This window comes from Otolemur garnettii, unplaced genomic scaffold, assembly GCF_000181295.1.
Source record: "Otolemur garnettii isolate 467f Iridium unplaced genomic scaffold, OtoGar3 scaffold00074, whole genome shotgun sequence".
NCBI classification, from domain to species: Eukaryota; Metazoa; Chordata; class Mammalia; order Primates; family Galagidae; genus Otolemur; species Otolemur garnettii.
This window is the reverse complement of record NW_003852469.1, coordinates 4,445,448-4,459,095: the sequence shown is the minus strand read 5'-3', so window position 1 is coordinate 4,459,095 and position 13,648 is coordinate 4,445,448. Positions and strand designations below refer to the sequence as shown.

Genomic DNA, 13,648 nt, shown 5'->3' with positions numbered 1-13,648 from the left:
TATTTATGCGTTTTCTTAAATTAGAATGAACTCCCTTTGCTTGTGTAGTCCACCATCATTTAAAGCAGACAAGGTGATGGTTCAGTAATAGGTATATGAGTTAAGGACAAAAATTTTAAACTAAAAAATAAACCTCAGCCCACTATGTTTCATCGGAGTTAGCACTCCTAAGCATCTTCTAGAAATAGTATTTATAAATTGAGCTCAGTGGCCCTGGAAGTTTTATTTGTAAATGAAAATCAAGTCAGTTGATATCTTGGATAGATAAAAAGTGGAGTCAAGTTGCTTCTGGTTTGTAATGCCTGAGTTTTAAATGGACTGACTTATGCTGAAAATAGTAAGGATATGTGTCTGTTTGGTTTGTTGATTTTATATAGAATCATTTTACAAACAGCTGCCTTTGTCACTTATCAGATGTTCATAGCCTGCCTTCCATTTGCACTACACTACATAGGATTAATAAGAGGCTCAAGGACAAATGCCGTCCATGCCGCTGGAGACTCTTGGCTTTTTTTTTTTTTTTTTTTTGAGACACAGCTTCAAACTATCACCTGGGTAGAGTGCCGTGGCATCACACAGCTCACAGCAACCTCCAACTCCTGGGCTCAAGGGATTCTCCTGCTTCAGCCTCCCAAGTAGCTGGGACTACAGACGCCCGCCACAACACTCGGCTCTTTTCTGGTTGCAGCCATCATTGTTGTTTGGCGGGCCCGGGCTGGATTCGAACCCGCCAGCTTAGTTGTATGTGGCTGGTGCCTTAGCTGCTTGAGCCACAGGCGCTGAGCCAACTCTTGGCTTTTTCAATGCACTCTTATCACCTGGTTTTGCGATTATCTCATTCCTGTATTCACTCCCACACCCAAAATTACAGTCTCCTGGAGAATGGAAACTAAGTCTTTTTATGTCCCTAGCTCCTAAAGAGAGTTTTTAAAAAGATGATTAAACAATTAACTATTGGTATAATTTTCTTTCTTTTTTTTTTTTCTTCAGAGACAGAGTCTCACTCAGTGGCCCTGAGTAGAGTGCTATGATATCACAGCTCACAGCAACCTCCAACTCCTGGGCTCAGGTGATCCTCTTACCTCAGCCTCCCAAGTAGCTGGGACTATAGACACCCGACAGCGCCCAGCTGGTTTTTTATATTTAGCAGAAGAGACGGTCTTCCTCTTGCTCAGGCTGGTCTTGAATTCCTTCCTGAGCTCAAGCAATCCACTTAGCTCTGCCTCCCAGAGTGCTAGGATTACAGGCATAAGCTACCACTTCCTCCTGCCTGGCCAATTGGTATAATTTCATATCTTGCATCTGATTAGAGAATTTCTTTTTAAAAATATCTTTTTAAAAAGGGTCGCGCCCGTGGCTCAGTGGGTAGGGCACAGGCCCCATATACCAAGGGTGGTAGGTTCAAATCCGGCCCTGGCCAAACTACAACAAAAAACTAGCCAGGCGTTGTGGCGGGCACCTGTAGTCCCAGCTATTCAGGAGGCTGAGGCAAGAGAATTGCCTAACCCCAGGAGCTGGAGGTTGCTGTGAGCTGTGACGCCACAGCATTCTACCAAGGACGATAAAGTGAGACTCTATCTCTTAAAAAAAATTGTCTGGAGCGGGCTTTTTTTTTTTACCTAAGCACTGGTATTACCTGCTACTTGAGTTTAAAGCAGTGATTCGCAGCCTTCCTAATTCTGCAACCCTTTAATACAGTTCCTCATGTTGAATAATTATTATTTCAAGTAGCAGTGAAAATAATTTTATGTTTGGGGGTTACCACAACATCAGGAACTGTATTAACAGGTCACAGCATTAGGAAGGTTGAGAACAACCTAATGGTTTAAAGCAATTTAGTTAGTGGCTCTGTGCCCATAGCTCAGTGGCTAGGGCACCAGCCACATACATGCGTGGCTGCTATACCAGGCCAGGCCTGCTAAACAACAACGACAACTACAAAAAAAATATCTGGGCGTTGTAGTGGGCACCTGTATATAGTTCAGCTACTTGGGAGGCTGAGACAAGAGAATTGCTTAAGCCCAAGAGCTTGAGGTTGCTATGAGCTGTGACACCAGGGCACTCTACTGAGGGTGACATAATGCGACTCTGTCTCAAAAAAAAAAAATCAATTTAGTTACTTCCTTTCTCCCTCTCCTTTCTGAACACCTTCCCTGGCTCTCCTTTACCTTCCCTAATATGATGAATTTTACCAGAAAATACATAAATGCCAATTTCTAGAGCTGTTTAAAAAGCCCAGTTTTTAAAGCTGTATAAAAGTATAAAGATACCTTGGTTGTCCCTAAGTGTACCTAACCAGCCTTAACCTCTGGCTTTACGTAAAGTGCATGATTTTAAGTAACCTAATCATGGATATGTTTTCAAATTGAAACTTTATATTTGTATATTTTTCCTTTCTATTTTGTTGAAATACTTTTCAATAGCCATTTGACTGGCCACGTAAAACCATGATTATCTGAGGTAACAAAAGCGATGGCATCTAATAGCACAGGCAGAGAATTCGTAACGCCTGTGTTCATCTGCGCTGTGTTACTACCAGTCTGAAAAACCCGGAGTTGAGGATGTTTTTTTTCCACCTCTGATATGTCAGAAGCAAATGAAAGGCTCTAGGCTGTCTTCCCAGAGGATGCAGTTTAATCAAAGATTGAGGAATAAGGGATAGGTTTTTAGAATATTGAAACGTGGTTATACTTGAGAGGACAGTGCACTTTATAGTAATTTTTAACTGAGGGCATGAGACCTGAGTGTCGTCAGGCGTGCCCTCGTAGCTACTAAGCCCTTAAATTACTCCAAATCCTAAATTCCTCTGTTCTGTTTCAGTAGATACAGTGATACCAAAGTTGCCCGTTTTCAGGGAAATGGGAGATGTGGCCTCACATTAAAAGCTTGTAACGTGCAGTGTTAGAATGGAGAAAGCGATTGTAGACACTCTTCTCCTTCTCATGGTCTGTGGTTATGTGCTCACTAATTCAAGCATTAAATACCTATTTTCTTAACCTGTGGGTTGGAGAACAGCTAAGAGAGGAGGAGGGTGACAGATGGGGACAAGGACCGTGTAATAACATGTCTTGTGACTTTCAAAGCTTAAAACAACAGAACAGGGCTCCTGTTTATTTATTTAAAAGTAAAGTTTATTTCCATTGTTAAATTTTAATTGGACTTCAATTTACTTGTATATCTATGTCATAGATGATTTCAACTCAAATGATAAACTTGAAGAAGTGAAGATGCCTAAACATCCGGTTAGAAGAATCAGTCTTTTGCCTCAGAACCTGGAAGATTTGCATCTGAATCAAGGCTTTGGTAAACATGTTGTTTCTGAATTCTGCTCTTCCATTGAAAGGTCTTCCTTACTTGATAACGCTCCTTCTGATGAAAGTCCAAATATAAATGATGAAAATAAAAATATCCCCAAAGCAGAAAATACGTTGGAAAGTAAAACTGAGCCAAAAACTGGGACTGAGACTCACATTCCTTGTGTGTCTGGGACTGAAGAACAGGCTGCATCAGATGATCCAGAACTTGATTTTATCACACAGGGTCAAGAATTTGCTGCCGCTGGTCAAAACGAGGAAACCCTTTGTCAAAGGTTGAAAATGTGGGAAGATTTAAAGTGTGAAAAACAGGATGACTGCTTAGTAGCTGTGGAGGGGAGACTTCAGCACAGAAGCTTCCTGTCTGACACACAAAAAGAATCGAATCGTGTAGAAGATGCCCTCCCTGAACGTAAGAAAGAATCTAAAAGCCAAAAGGAGGATTTGGGAAGCAAATGTGCACAAAGCAGCAGCCTTAGGAATTGTAGAGAAAGGAAACACAGAAGGTACTCTTCGTGTCATTCCGACGCTCAGGGTTTACAGGGGGAAGAAAACGCAACTCCCAGACCTTCCCACCACGCGGGCAGCTCTGCAGAAATTAGTATAGAAAATTCTCAACTGTATAAAGATTTATCTGATGCCATCGAGCAGACCTTCGAGAGAACAAAAAGCGAAACCAGAGTACGACGGAGCACAAGGTTGCAGAAGGATTCAGAGAACGAGGGGCTTGTGTGGATTCCACTTCCATTTCCTGCCCCTTCCCAAAATACCAAGAGGAGAACAATATGTACATTGGACAGCACAGGATGTGAAAGTCTGTCTCCCGGAAAAGGCACCGTGCCCTCCAGTCAGAAACCGTGCCTGGCACCTTCTTTCTCCGATACAGAAACTATCCAGGGCCCTGCAGCTGATTCCTCTGCTTTACCTGGTAAGAGGAGGAAGAGCTTCTGTACTTCTACACTTGAAAATGCTAAAACCTCCACCCAGTCAAAACGCTGCAGAAGAAGAACCTCTGTCTGTGCAAAGGAGGGAAGCTCTCTAATGGACTTTGCTCAGAGCGGAGACCCCAGCAGGAATTGACCCTTCCTACCTGGCATTTGGGGAGAGAGAAGGTAACACCCGTGCTGGAAAGATTCATCTAGCTTCCACCCTTTGTTCAACTTCAATGTTTTAAAAGTTTGAAATTCATTAAACAAAAGTTTCCAAAAATCAGATCATTTGAGTTGAACCTACTTTTAAGCAGAAATAAATGTCTCCATCGTTCAAAAAGAAAATATTCTATGAAATACACCCTTGTCCTCCAGAAAGCAAATGCTTTATTACCCTTTGGCTGAAGTGATTGTTTCTAGACCTAACATGGTTTCTGAATTTTTATAGAGTTCTATTTTCTTAAGGACCTATCCATCTAAATCCATGTTTATCACTGAAAGTTGAAACACTGTTGTAAAAGCATCTTTTAGAATGGACTGATTTTATCTGGATCAGAGGGTTGAGGGGTTTTTTGATTTGTACAAAAACCAAATCGATAGAATTAGTAGAACTTTATGAAAATTGAAGGTAATATACATTTTTAAAAAGTGGAGTCAGATGTGTATTTCTTATGAAATATGGCACAAAAAACTGGTTAATTTTTTTCTGACAACTAGGGGAAATGGAAATTATGAAACTCGTTTTCTTTTTGGTTAAATTTAAAGACAATTTTTGATGACTTGCTTTATCCGTCTCAAACGACATTTTTTCATTTTAATAGTTAAATTCTGAACATGAGATTTCAGAAAATTATGTCAATAAACAAAATTTTATAAATCTGTCCTTCTAAATGAACGTGCAATTTTAATGTGAGGCCATTTTTTTCCTTCAAAAAAAAATATTCCTGTATGCTTTGTTGGCTGTGTATGGAAGAGTTGGTTTTGGGGCAAAAATATAACAGTTTGGTTAAAGGTTGGCCTCCCAGATAATTCTGATTAGTCACAGGCAATTTAGGATTTAATTCACGATCTTCCACAAAAACGTGAAAACCAGAAACTCACTTAAAGAGACCCTAAAAAATTAGTTTACTAATGTGAAGCCGGGCAGGTCACTGATTTAACAGCCTGGCTTCTAAGCGGTTCTAGCTTTTTATTTCGTCGGGTCCGGTACTGTCCCTTCCTTGTCTGGGTTTCTCTGGTTAAGTTTTTGCAGGATCTCCAATGGCTGTTTTGGTGATCGCCGTTTGAAAATCTAAATCGCTATATGTTGGGATTTCGTGAATGTGTATAAATCATTATATCATTAAACAATTGTCTTGGAAATCCTTTAAATCATTAAACTTTCCCTCTCATGATAGCAGAAACATGTTAACAAATAGAGCTCTCTATAAATAACACACCGGGGAAGAAAGCTCCCGCTGAGCGCCCATTTCCCCTCTTTAGATAGAGACTATTTGTTACCTTCTTGGCACCGGCACGTCTGGAACTCCTGCTGCTAAAGACTAATGTATTTTACATTAACACTCAAAGTGATCCCCGATTTCTTCTGCTCAAGGGTGGATTGTTTTAAAAATACTTTTATCATTCCATGTAAATTATTAATGGACTTTTTTCCCCATGTATAGTTACAGTTTGGTGTGGTTGGCATGTCAGTGCCATTAAAAACAAACTAAAAAATCTAATTAGCTGCTTCTGAAACTTTTTGGTTTGGGGAATTTTCTTCTTAAAAAAAAAAAAAAAGAAAAAAACCTTTCAGAAGCTCAAGCTGTTTGGAGGTTTTTGTTTTTTAATTTGTGCATTTCTTTAACAAGACAGCTAAGAACTATGGATCATGATTTTTCACCTTTTTACTGTCTAATGATAGGTGATCTCAACTGTATTTGAATTTTTAGAGTTTCACGTGCTTTGTTTGATTTCTCAAAAAGCACTAATGAGATTGAGGGAAACCTGATCTGTGATTTTTGACCTGGTTTTTTTCAGATGCAAAATCATTCTCATTTTCTAGCAATAGTTAAAATTACAAACTTTACAAGTTCTGTTAGTTTCCAAATGTTCCGTTATAAATATTTTGCTGGTTGATCGTACATAATACACAGATCTTCTTCCTTAAAAGAGCAGATCTGAAAAATCCAAGCGATTTAGAGTTCTATCCCCCAGCTTTCATTTGTCCGAGATTCGTGGGAAGTTAATCATGTCTGTCTGATCATGCTTGCTTGTCTTTTCAGTTTCTTTTCATTAATGGTTAAATCAAACACTTGACCTCAAAACCGTCCTTCTGCTACCCTGTCTGTTTTCCTGCAGTAAGTAACCAGCCGGGGATGGCTTACCTTTGACTGTCTTCTACTTAACATGACGTTTCTGTTCTGTAGCTTCTTGATTCGTCCAGCAGATGGCAGCACGACATCTGAAGTTTTTCCTTCTCTGCATCACCTCCAAGCCTAGGCCACGCTCAACCGCTGCCGCCTTAGCGTCCCTCTGTTTTTACCCATTTTTATCACAAAAATAATATGCGGTTATTGGGGACAAAAAAATACGAGAACTGTACAAAATTTAAAAGTAGAATAAATGCACTTGTTGCTTTTCTGCACCTCTCACAAACATCATTCAGCCAAACATTCCTCCCTGTGCATGTTCCAGACCTTAGGCAAACAAGAGTATGTTGTCTTGTTATTTTCTAACAGAATATGTGCCATTCTGAGACCTTTCTTTATTATTTATTTTATATTATTCAACAAGATAATCACGAGTATCCTTCAGTCCCATTATTCACCCTTCGTGCTACCTTGGTGTTTTAAACCCCTGCATAGAAGCACACACCTGGATACCTGTGAGGACGGTAGCCGTTTCCTTAATAATGGATTTGAGTCGTCTCCAGCTTTTGGTATGGAAAATTACAGCAATGTTTTTATATTACAGCAAACAAGAAGCCATACTGGGCTTGTTGAAAATGTCTATAAGATGAATTCTCTTCTGTAGCTTTTAACGGTAAATTCCCCTGACAAACGTCCTCCCATCCTTGCCCTCTTTCTGCTGCTCATTCTCCCCTACCCCTTAAGGCCACTGTGTTTCTACCTTCTCTGGCTGCCCCCCACTTCCACAGAAGTCGCCGTCTCGATGCCTGAGTCTTAGAGCTGGCGTAACAAGGAGGAAAGGGTTAGTAACGCCTGGTTCACGTATTAACTTGAAAGAGCTATACTTTGTCAAGTTTACTGTGGTATAATAAGCCTATGATCAAGTTCACTTTTTTTAAGCCCACAGTTTGAATTTTTGCAAATGTATACAGTCCTGTAAGCAGTGCCTCTTACAGTTAAGTAAGAGAATTTTCCAGCACCCCAAAACCTTTCCTTCTTTCTCTTTATACTCGGTTCCCTCCCCCTAGTCCCACATAGGCACAACTGATGGTCTGATTTTATATCTCTGTAATTCTGTGTTTTTCAGAATGTCATAAAAATGAGATCATATGATACACGTCCTTTTGTGCCTGGCTCTTTCAACTTAGCATAATGCATTTGAGGGTCCTCTGTGTTGTGTGCTGTAAGTAGTTGATACCAGTTTGTCACTGAGTGGTATCACATTTTATATGTGTGCCAGTGTATCCATTCACCACTTGATATTTGGATTGATTCTGGGTTTGGGCTATTATGAATAAAGCTGCTGTAAACATTCACATATGGATCTTTTTTTATAGACATATTTTCACTTATCTTGGATAAATACCTAGAGGTGGGATTCTGGGATGTATGGTTGAAAAATGTTTACCCTTTTAAGAAACGGCCAGATTTTTCCGCAGTGGCCACACAATTTTGCATTCCCACCAGCCACTTGTGAAGGTTTGTTTCATGTGTTTACCAGCGTCTGATGTCATGAGTCTCTTTCCGAGAGCCATTGTAGCATGTGTGTGGTGATGTCTCACTGTGATTTTCTTATTTATAGTTCCCTAATGACCTTGAACGTGTTTTCCGGTCCTTATTTCCATCCTTATATTTTCCTTGTAGAGATGTCTAATCTCATCTCCATGGTTTTTGTGTGTGTGGTTATTATTAGAGTATTGAGTTGAGAGAATCTGTGTGTATTTAGATCAGGGGTCCTCAAACTTTTAAAACAGGGGGCCAGTTCACTGTCCCTCAGACCGTTGAGGTCTGGACTGCGGGCCCTGGGATGAGTCGGCTGCTAAGCAGGACAGGCAGCAGTGGCAAAAACACCCAGCGGGCCGGATAAATGTCCTTGGAGGGTCGTAGTTTGAGGACACCTGATTAGATAAAAGTCCTTTATTGAATATGTGTCTTGCAAATATTTGTCCCTAGTCTGTGGCTTGTCTTTTTATGTTTGTTTTGTTTTTGAGACGGAGTCTCACTTTGTCCCCCAGGCTAGGATGCCTTGGTGTCATCACAGCTCACAGCAACCTCAAACTCGAGCGCTCAAGAGTGCCTCTTGCCTCAGTCTCCTAAGTAGCTGGCACTATAAGCACCAGCCACCACATATGGTTAGTTTTTCTATTTTTATAGAGATGGGGTCTTGCTCGTGCTCAGTCTGATCTTGAACTCCTGATGTAAAATTGTGACCCTGAGTCATTGAAAGATTGAGTCATCAAGAAATCTCTTTTAGACATTGTATTCTAGAACAGAAAATAAAGCAAGGGTGACTATAAAGCTAAAATTAAATTGGCTAAAAAATATCTAAAAGCCCCATCGTTTTCATAAATTGAGATTTTTATTATAGTTTGGGTTAGTATAAGTATTAAGAATTGTTGCTCTTGGCCACACGCAGTGGCGCACACCTGCAATCCCTGTACTCTGGGAGGCCGAGGCAGGTAGATTGCTTGAGTTCAGGAGTTCAAGACCAGCCTGAGCAAGACCACATCTCTACTAAAAAATAGAAAAAAGTAGCTGGGCTTGGTGGTGGGGCATGCTTGTAGTCCCAGCTACTTGAAGGCTGAGGCAAGAGGATCTCTTGAGACCAAGACTCTGAGGTTGCTGTGAGCTACGCTGATGCCACGGCACTCTATTCAAGGCAACAGCGTAAGACTCCAAAAAAAATTGTCACTCTCCTTACTCAGAAAGTAACTTTAGCATTTGAGAATTATTAACATGGGAAAATTTCCCTGCCCCAGGTCGTTCAAGGCAGGCAGATCATGGGTTCCTGAATACATTTGCCAGTTATTTAACAAGTAGTCTGTGCCAGGTGTTAATTTCTAAGTATGAACACTGCCTTAAAGATGCTCAGATTTCTCTAAGGTGGAATCCCAGCACAGGACGCGGTTAGACGGGGATCCCCAGACCTACCAGTCCTCCAGGGAGCACCAACTGCAGATCAGGTAAGTTTGTTTTGTTTCGTGCTAGAAGTGCTGCTCGGGCAAAATTCGCTTTAAAAAGGTTTAAAGGAATGGAGATCCAAAAGGCACATTCCATTCAAAATGCCCTTTCATTGTTACTTAATAATGATTTAAAAATGTGTTATTCATTGTACTGAGATGAGGCAATACAGGCAGGCTATCATTCTGAGGTATTTTTTCTTAACTTCCATTATAGTCTAACCTATAAACACATCTGGAGACAGAGCATGGGTTTGACGCTGGGTTCCTAGATCAAGTGAATGGAATTGGGATAAAATGATGAAATTACAACAAATAATGTTACATTTAAAAAGAAGAAGGTTTCCCCCACCTTGGGTTTTGAATGTTTTCGAGAATTATTTCATGGCCTTTATTTGGCTCTTGAATGAACTAATTGCCGGTGTATCATGGCCTAACCAAGTTCATCTGGTATTGCACTGGGGGGTTCCTTTTTGTACATTATTTGATGCTTTTCTGTGTTTTATGAAATTAGGACAGACTACACATACTGGAAGAGCTTAAATGAGAGATGCGTAATTATTGCCTTTCAACTGATAACATATTTTTGTTTCACATCTTCAACCTTCAATTTAATTTATTTTCTTAAATTGGGAATTTAACGATTTATTAGTAATGTTTTTGGAAATTTTTAGAAAATTGGCAAGCAAGTATTTTTTAGAGTTGCTGGGGTTTTTTATTTATTTTAATTTTATTCAGTCAGATACAGATCATGAATACATTCGTGCATATGTGGGGTACAATGCTGATTTTTTCCCTTTTTTATTAAATCATAGCTGTGTACATTAATGCAGTCATGGGGTACAGTGTGCTGGTTTTATATACAATTTGAAATATTTTCATCAAACTGGTTAACATAGCCTTCATGTCATTTTCTTAGTTATTGAGTTAAGACATTTGTATTCTAAATTTAGAAAGATGCACATGTACCCTTATAAGATGAACCATAGGCGTGATCCCACCAAGCTGCTGGGTTTTTTTTAATGCTTTAAGCCCTGTATCACTTACATGAATAGAGAAATAAGAGACCAAGCACATTAAATAAAAATGTGGCATTTTCTAAGCTGTAGGTTGGGATTTCATCACAAAATTTCCACTGTCCAGTTGGAGGCACAAATTGCCTAAATGGTTAAATTTACATTTTGTGATAAAAAGTGGCCTACATGGATGCAAACAGCCGGCATTTTTTAAAGTTCCAGATTCTTAAGTGTATATGTGTGACTTTTTAGACCCTAAAATTTAAACGTAACTATTACATACATTTCCTACATCTCATTCTTTATTCTAATGGGTTTACTCATCCGCTTAAGATTTGATTTAAAAAATTCTTCCACTTTGGCAGTGTTTCATAATCTAGGTAAGTGATTTGATGGTGGCATCGTTATTTTTGCCTTTGAAAAGCAAACAGCATTTCCAGTGTTGGTGTTCTAATATCCCAGGTTCTCTTTGGGAAGCAGAAGTAAATGTCCATTTCTTCTCAGTTTGGCCACACCCAAGAACTGGTAAGTAGCAGGTGTTTGCAAAAATCAATTCTTCCAAATGTCTGATTCAAATGTATTTTTTTCGGTATAAAAATTGGTGTCAAACAGATGAAACTTTATACGGAAAATGAGCAAAAGTATATCTTCGGTTCAACTAAGTTTAGGTCAGATGCTGGGTGCTGAAATGTAAAATGTAAGATTTTCTGCTTGAAGTCTGTGTGGAACACAGTGTGTCCATTTTCTAATTGTTCATAACAGAGCAAGACTCTAAGGCAGTCAGTCTTGTCTTGTTTTAGGTGTTTGCTGGGAATGGAGATTGCAGAAGTATTCCCTGACTCAAACCTGAGAACCCTGGTGTTAGTCTTGGGCTATTTCCCGTGACCCTCTGCCTCCCTTCTTCCTGCCCCCTGTGTAGATTTGGAACTGGGCAGCCATTTTTGTTTTTGGAAGGGGCAGGAGACAGATATAATGAATGACTTTTATTGTGCAATATTTCAAACTCTCTCGAATGCATTCGGAGGGATGGAAACTGTTCTGCCCTGTGTCACAGCCAAAACAAACAAAACATATTCCCTCAACCTGGATGTGTGTTTCTCTCAAACTGGCAGTATGAGGGTTCAGCTCTCAAACAAGAATTTGGTTTGACAATTTTTAGCCCTTGTTCAGCTGAGTATTGGGATAGGTCACAGCCAAAGCAAATACTGTGGGGGAAAATTAATGCACATATTTACAGCTTGCAGGTGGCATTTTTTCTGAAAAGTTGGAGATTTGTCTTAAGGAACTGCGTTTGTGGTAATACTTTTAAATAGACTCTCTTTTCTTTGGCTAATATTTAAAAAATGAACTCCGATGATAGTAACTCCAAATGGAAATAAATTCTGCAGAGGTCCCTGAAGAGTGATAAATGCTTGAATTTAAGTATTTAAACATTTAGAGACCACTAAAAATCTGAGAATTCTAGGAACATCAGACCTAGCAAATGCACGCTAAAACCCCCTTGATAGTAGCCTTCTCTGACCCCACCCCGAAGAATCCACTCCAGAAGCATCAATGGCTCCTTTATGACTCAGCCCGTAACACTGTTTACTGACTCCAGTCCCCCCCACTTAGGTTGTTAAGTATTCCCCCCACGCCGGTCTGTGGGGAGGCAGTCTTCTGCACCATCAAGGTAATTCATTTCGTAATGTGCCGTTGTGCTAAATGACCCTGACAAAATATTATTAGTAACAATAATAACTGAATTTATGATTACCTATAACGAACAGGCTCCGAGTTTCTGTCTTAACCCAGAAATACTGAAAACAAATGTAGAGACCAGGCGATCTACCTCTCAGAATGAATGGTAGCAAAGATTTCAACCTGCCCCCCGCCTTGCAGGCCCTCCCTGTAAAATATGAAATTTTAACTTTCATCACTTGTTCTACTGAGCAGTATACAACATCTGTGTGAATGGAAATAAGCCATTGGATAACTCCGTTGGCTGCTAACTTCCCATCTAGTAAACACTCCAGATGGAACATTGCCCATGTCTTGCATCTCAGACACGCTGATTGCACAGTGATTAGAGACTCTGCACCCCAGCACTGGGAAGTTCGGTTACATTCCCGTAAACTAACCTGGCTGGCGTGTCCAGGGCAGGAGTCAGTTTCAGAAGTGGGTGTCTAGTTTTCCGTGTTTTGTCACGAGTGGGCAAGTGGATAGTCCATGGCTCCTGGGCTGCCAAGAGGCCAGTGTGAGAAGGGAAAGGCACTAGGGTCTCAGGAAAAAGCAGACTCTTATCTCGCAATTTCCAAATGTTGCTCTAAGTTCTTAATACTCAAATATGGTGGATACGTGGAGTTCTTTCTTTGGGTAACAGGACTAATTGAACTCTCTGGTTTGCCCAAACTTTTTTTTTAACGCTTTGAGAGCTGAAGGTTTCCTTTTAACCTAAATAAATGTATTTTGGGATTTAAAAATAATGTACCTTCTCCAATCAAGTTATTGCCTCTTAAGTACCCCTGTGGCTTTCCTTCCCCTCAGAGACAAATTACCCAACCTTTCTGTAAATAAGTAGCCTACTGGCTTATCACTCTTACTCTATGCTTTGTCCCTCTACTTTTTTCACTTTTTGTTCTTGTTTTTACAAACCACACAACAGTAAAACATACAAAGCCCCCTTCAAAGATACAATCCTGTACGTTGCTCTCCCTGGAAGCCCACGGCAGCTGCCCCCAGTGCAGCCGGAGGCCCCTGACCCTCAGCCTGTGGCCTGTTGTATTTCCAGCCCCTCGCTTTTTTTTTTTTTCATTTTTTAAGAGACAGAGTCTCACTTTGTTGCCCTTGGTAGAGCGCTGTGGCATCACAGCTCATGCCAACCTCCAGCTCTTGGGCTTAGACAATTCTCTTGCCTCGGCCTCCTGAGTAGCTGGGACTACAACTGCCCACCACAACAACTGGCTATTTTTAGTTGCAATTTGGCCGGGGCTGGGTTCGAACCCACCACCCTTGTATATGGAGCTGGTGCCCTACTCACTGAACCACAGGCGCCACCCT

General features: G+C 40.4%; 1 protein-coding gene across 1 annotated transcript in view; it reads left to right on the top strand.

Moving 5' to 3' along the window:
• CDCA2 (cell division cycle associated 2) overlaps positions 1-4,507 on the top strand; it is a 35,655-nt gene extending 31,148 nt beyond the window's left edge. The window contains exon 15 of the mRNA XM_003794021.2: positions 3,190-4,507. Within this exon, the coding sequence (XP_003794069.1) occupies positions 3,190-4,394 (1,205 nt within the window). The 3' untranslated portion in view covers positions 4,395-4,507. The remainder of the gene's footprint in view (positions 1-3,189) is intronic.
• Positions 4,508-13,648: the final 9,141 nt, after the last annotated feature.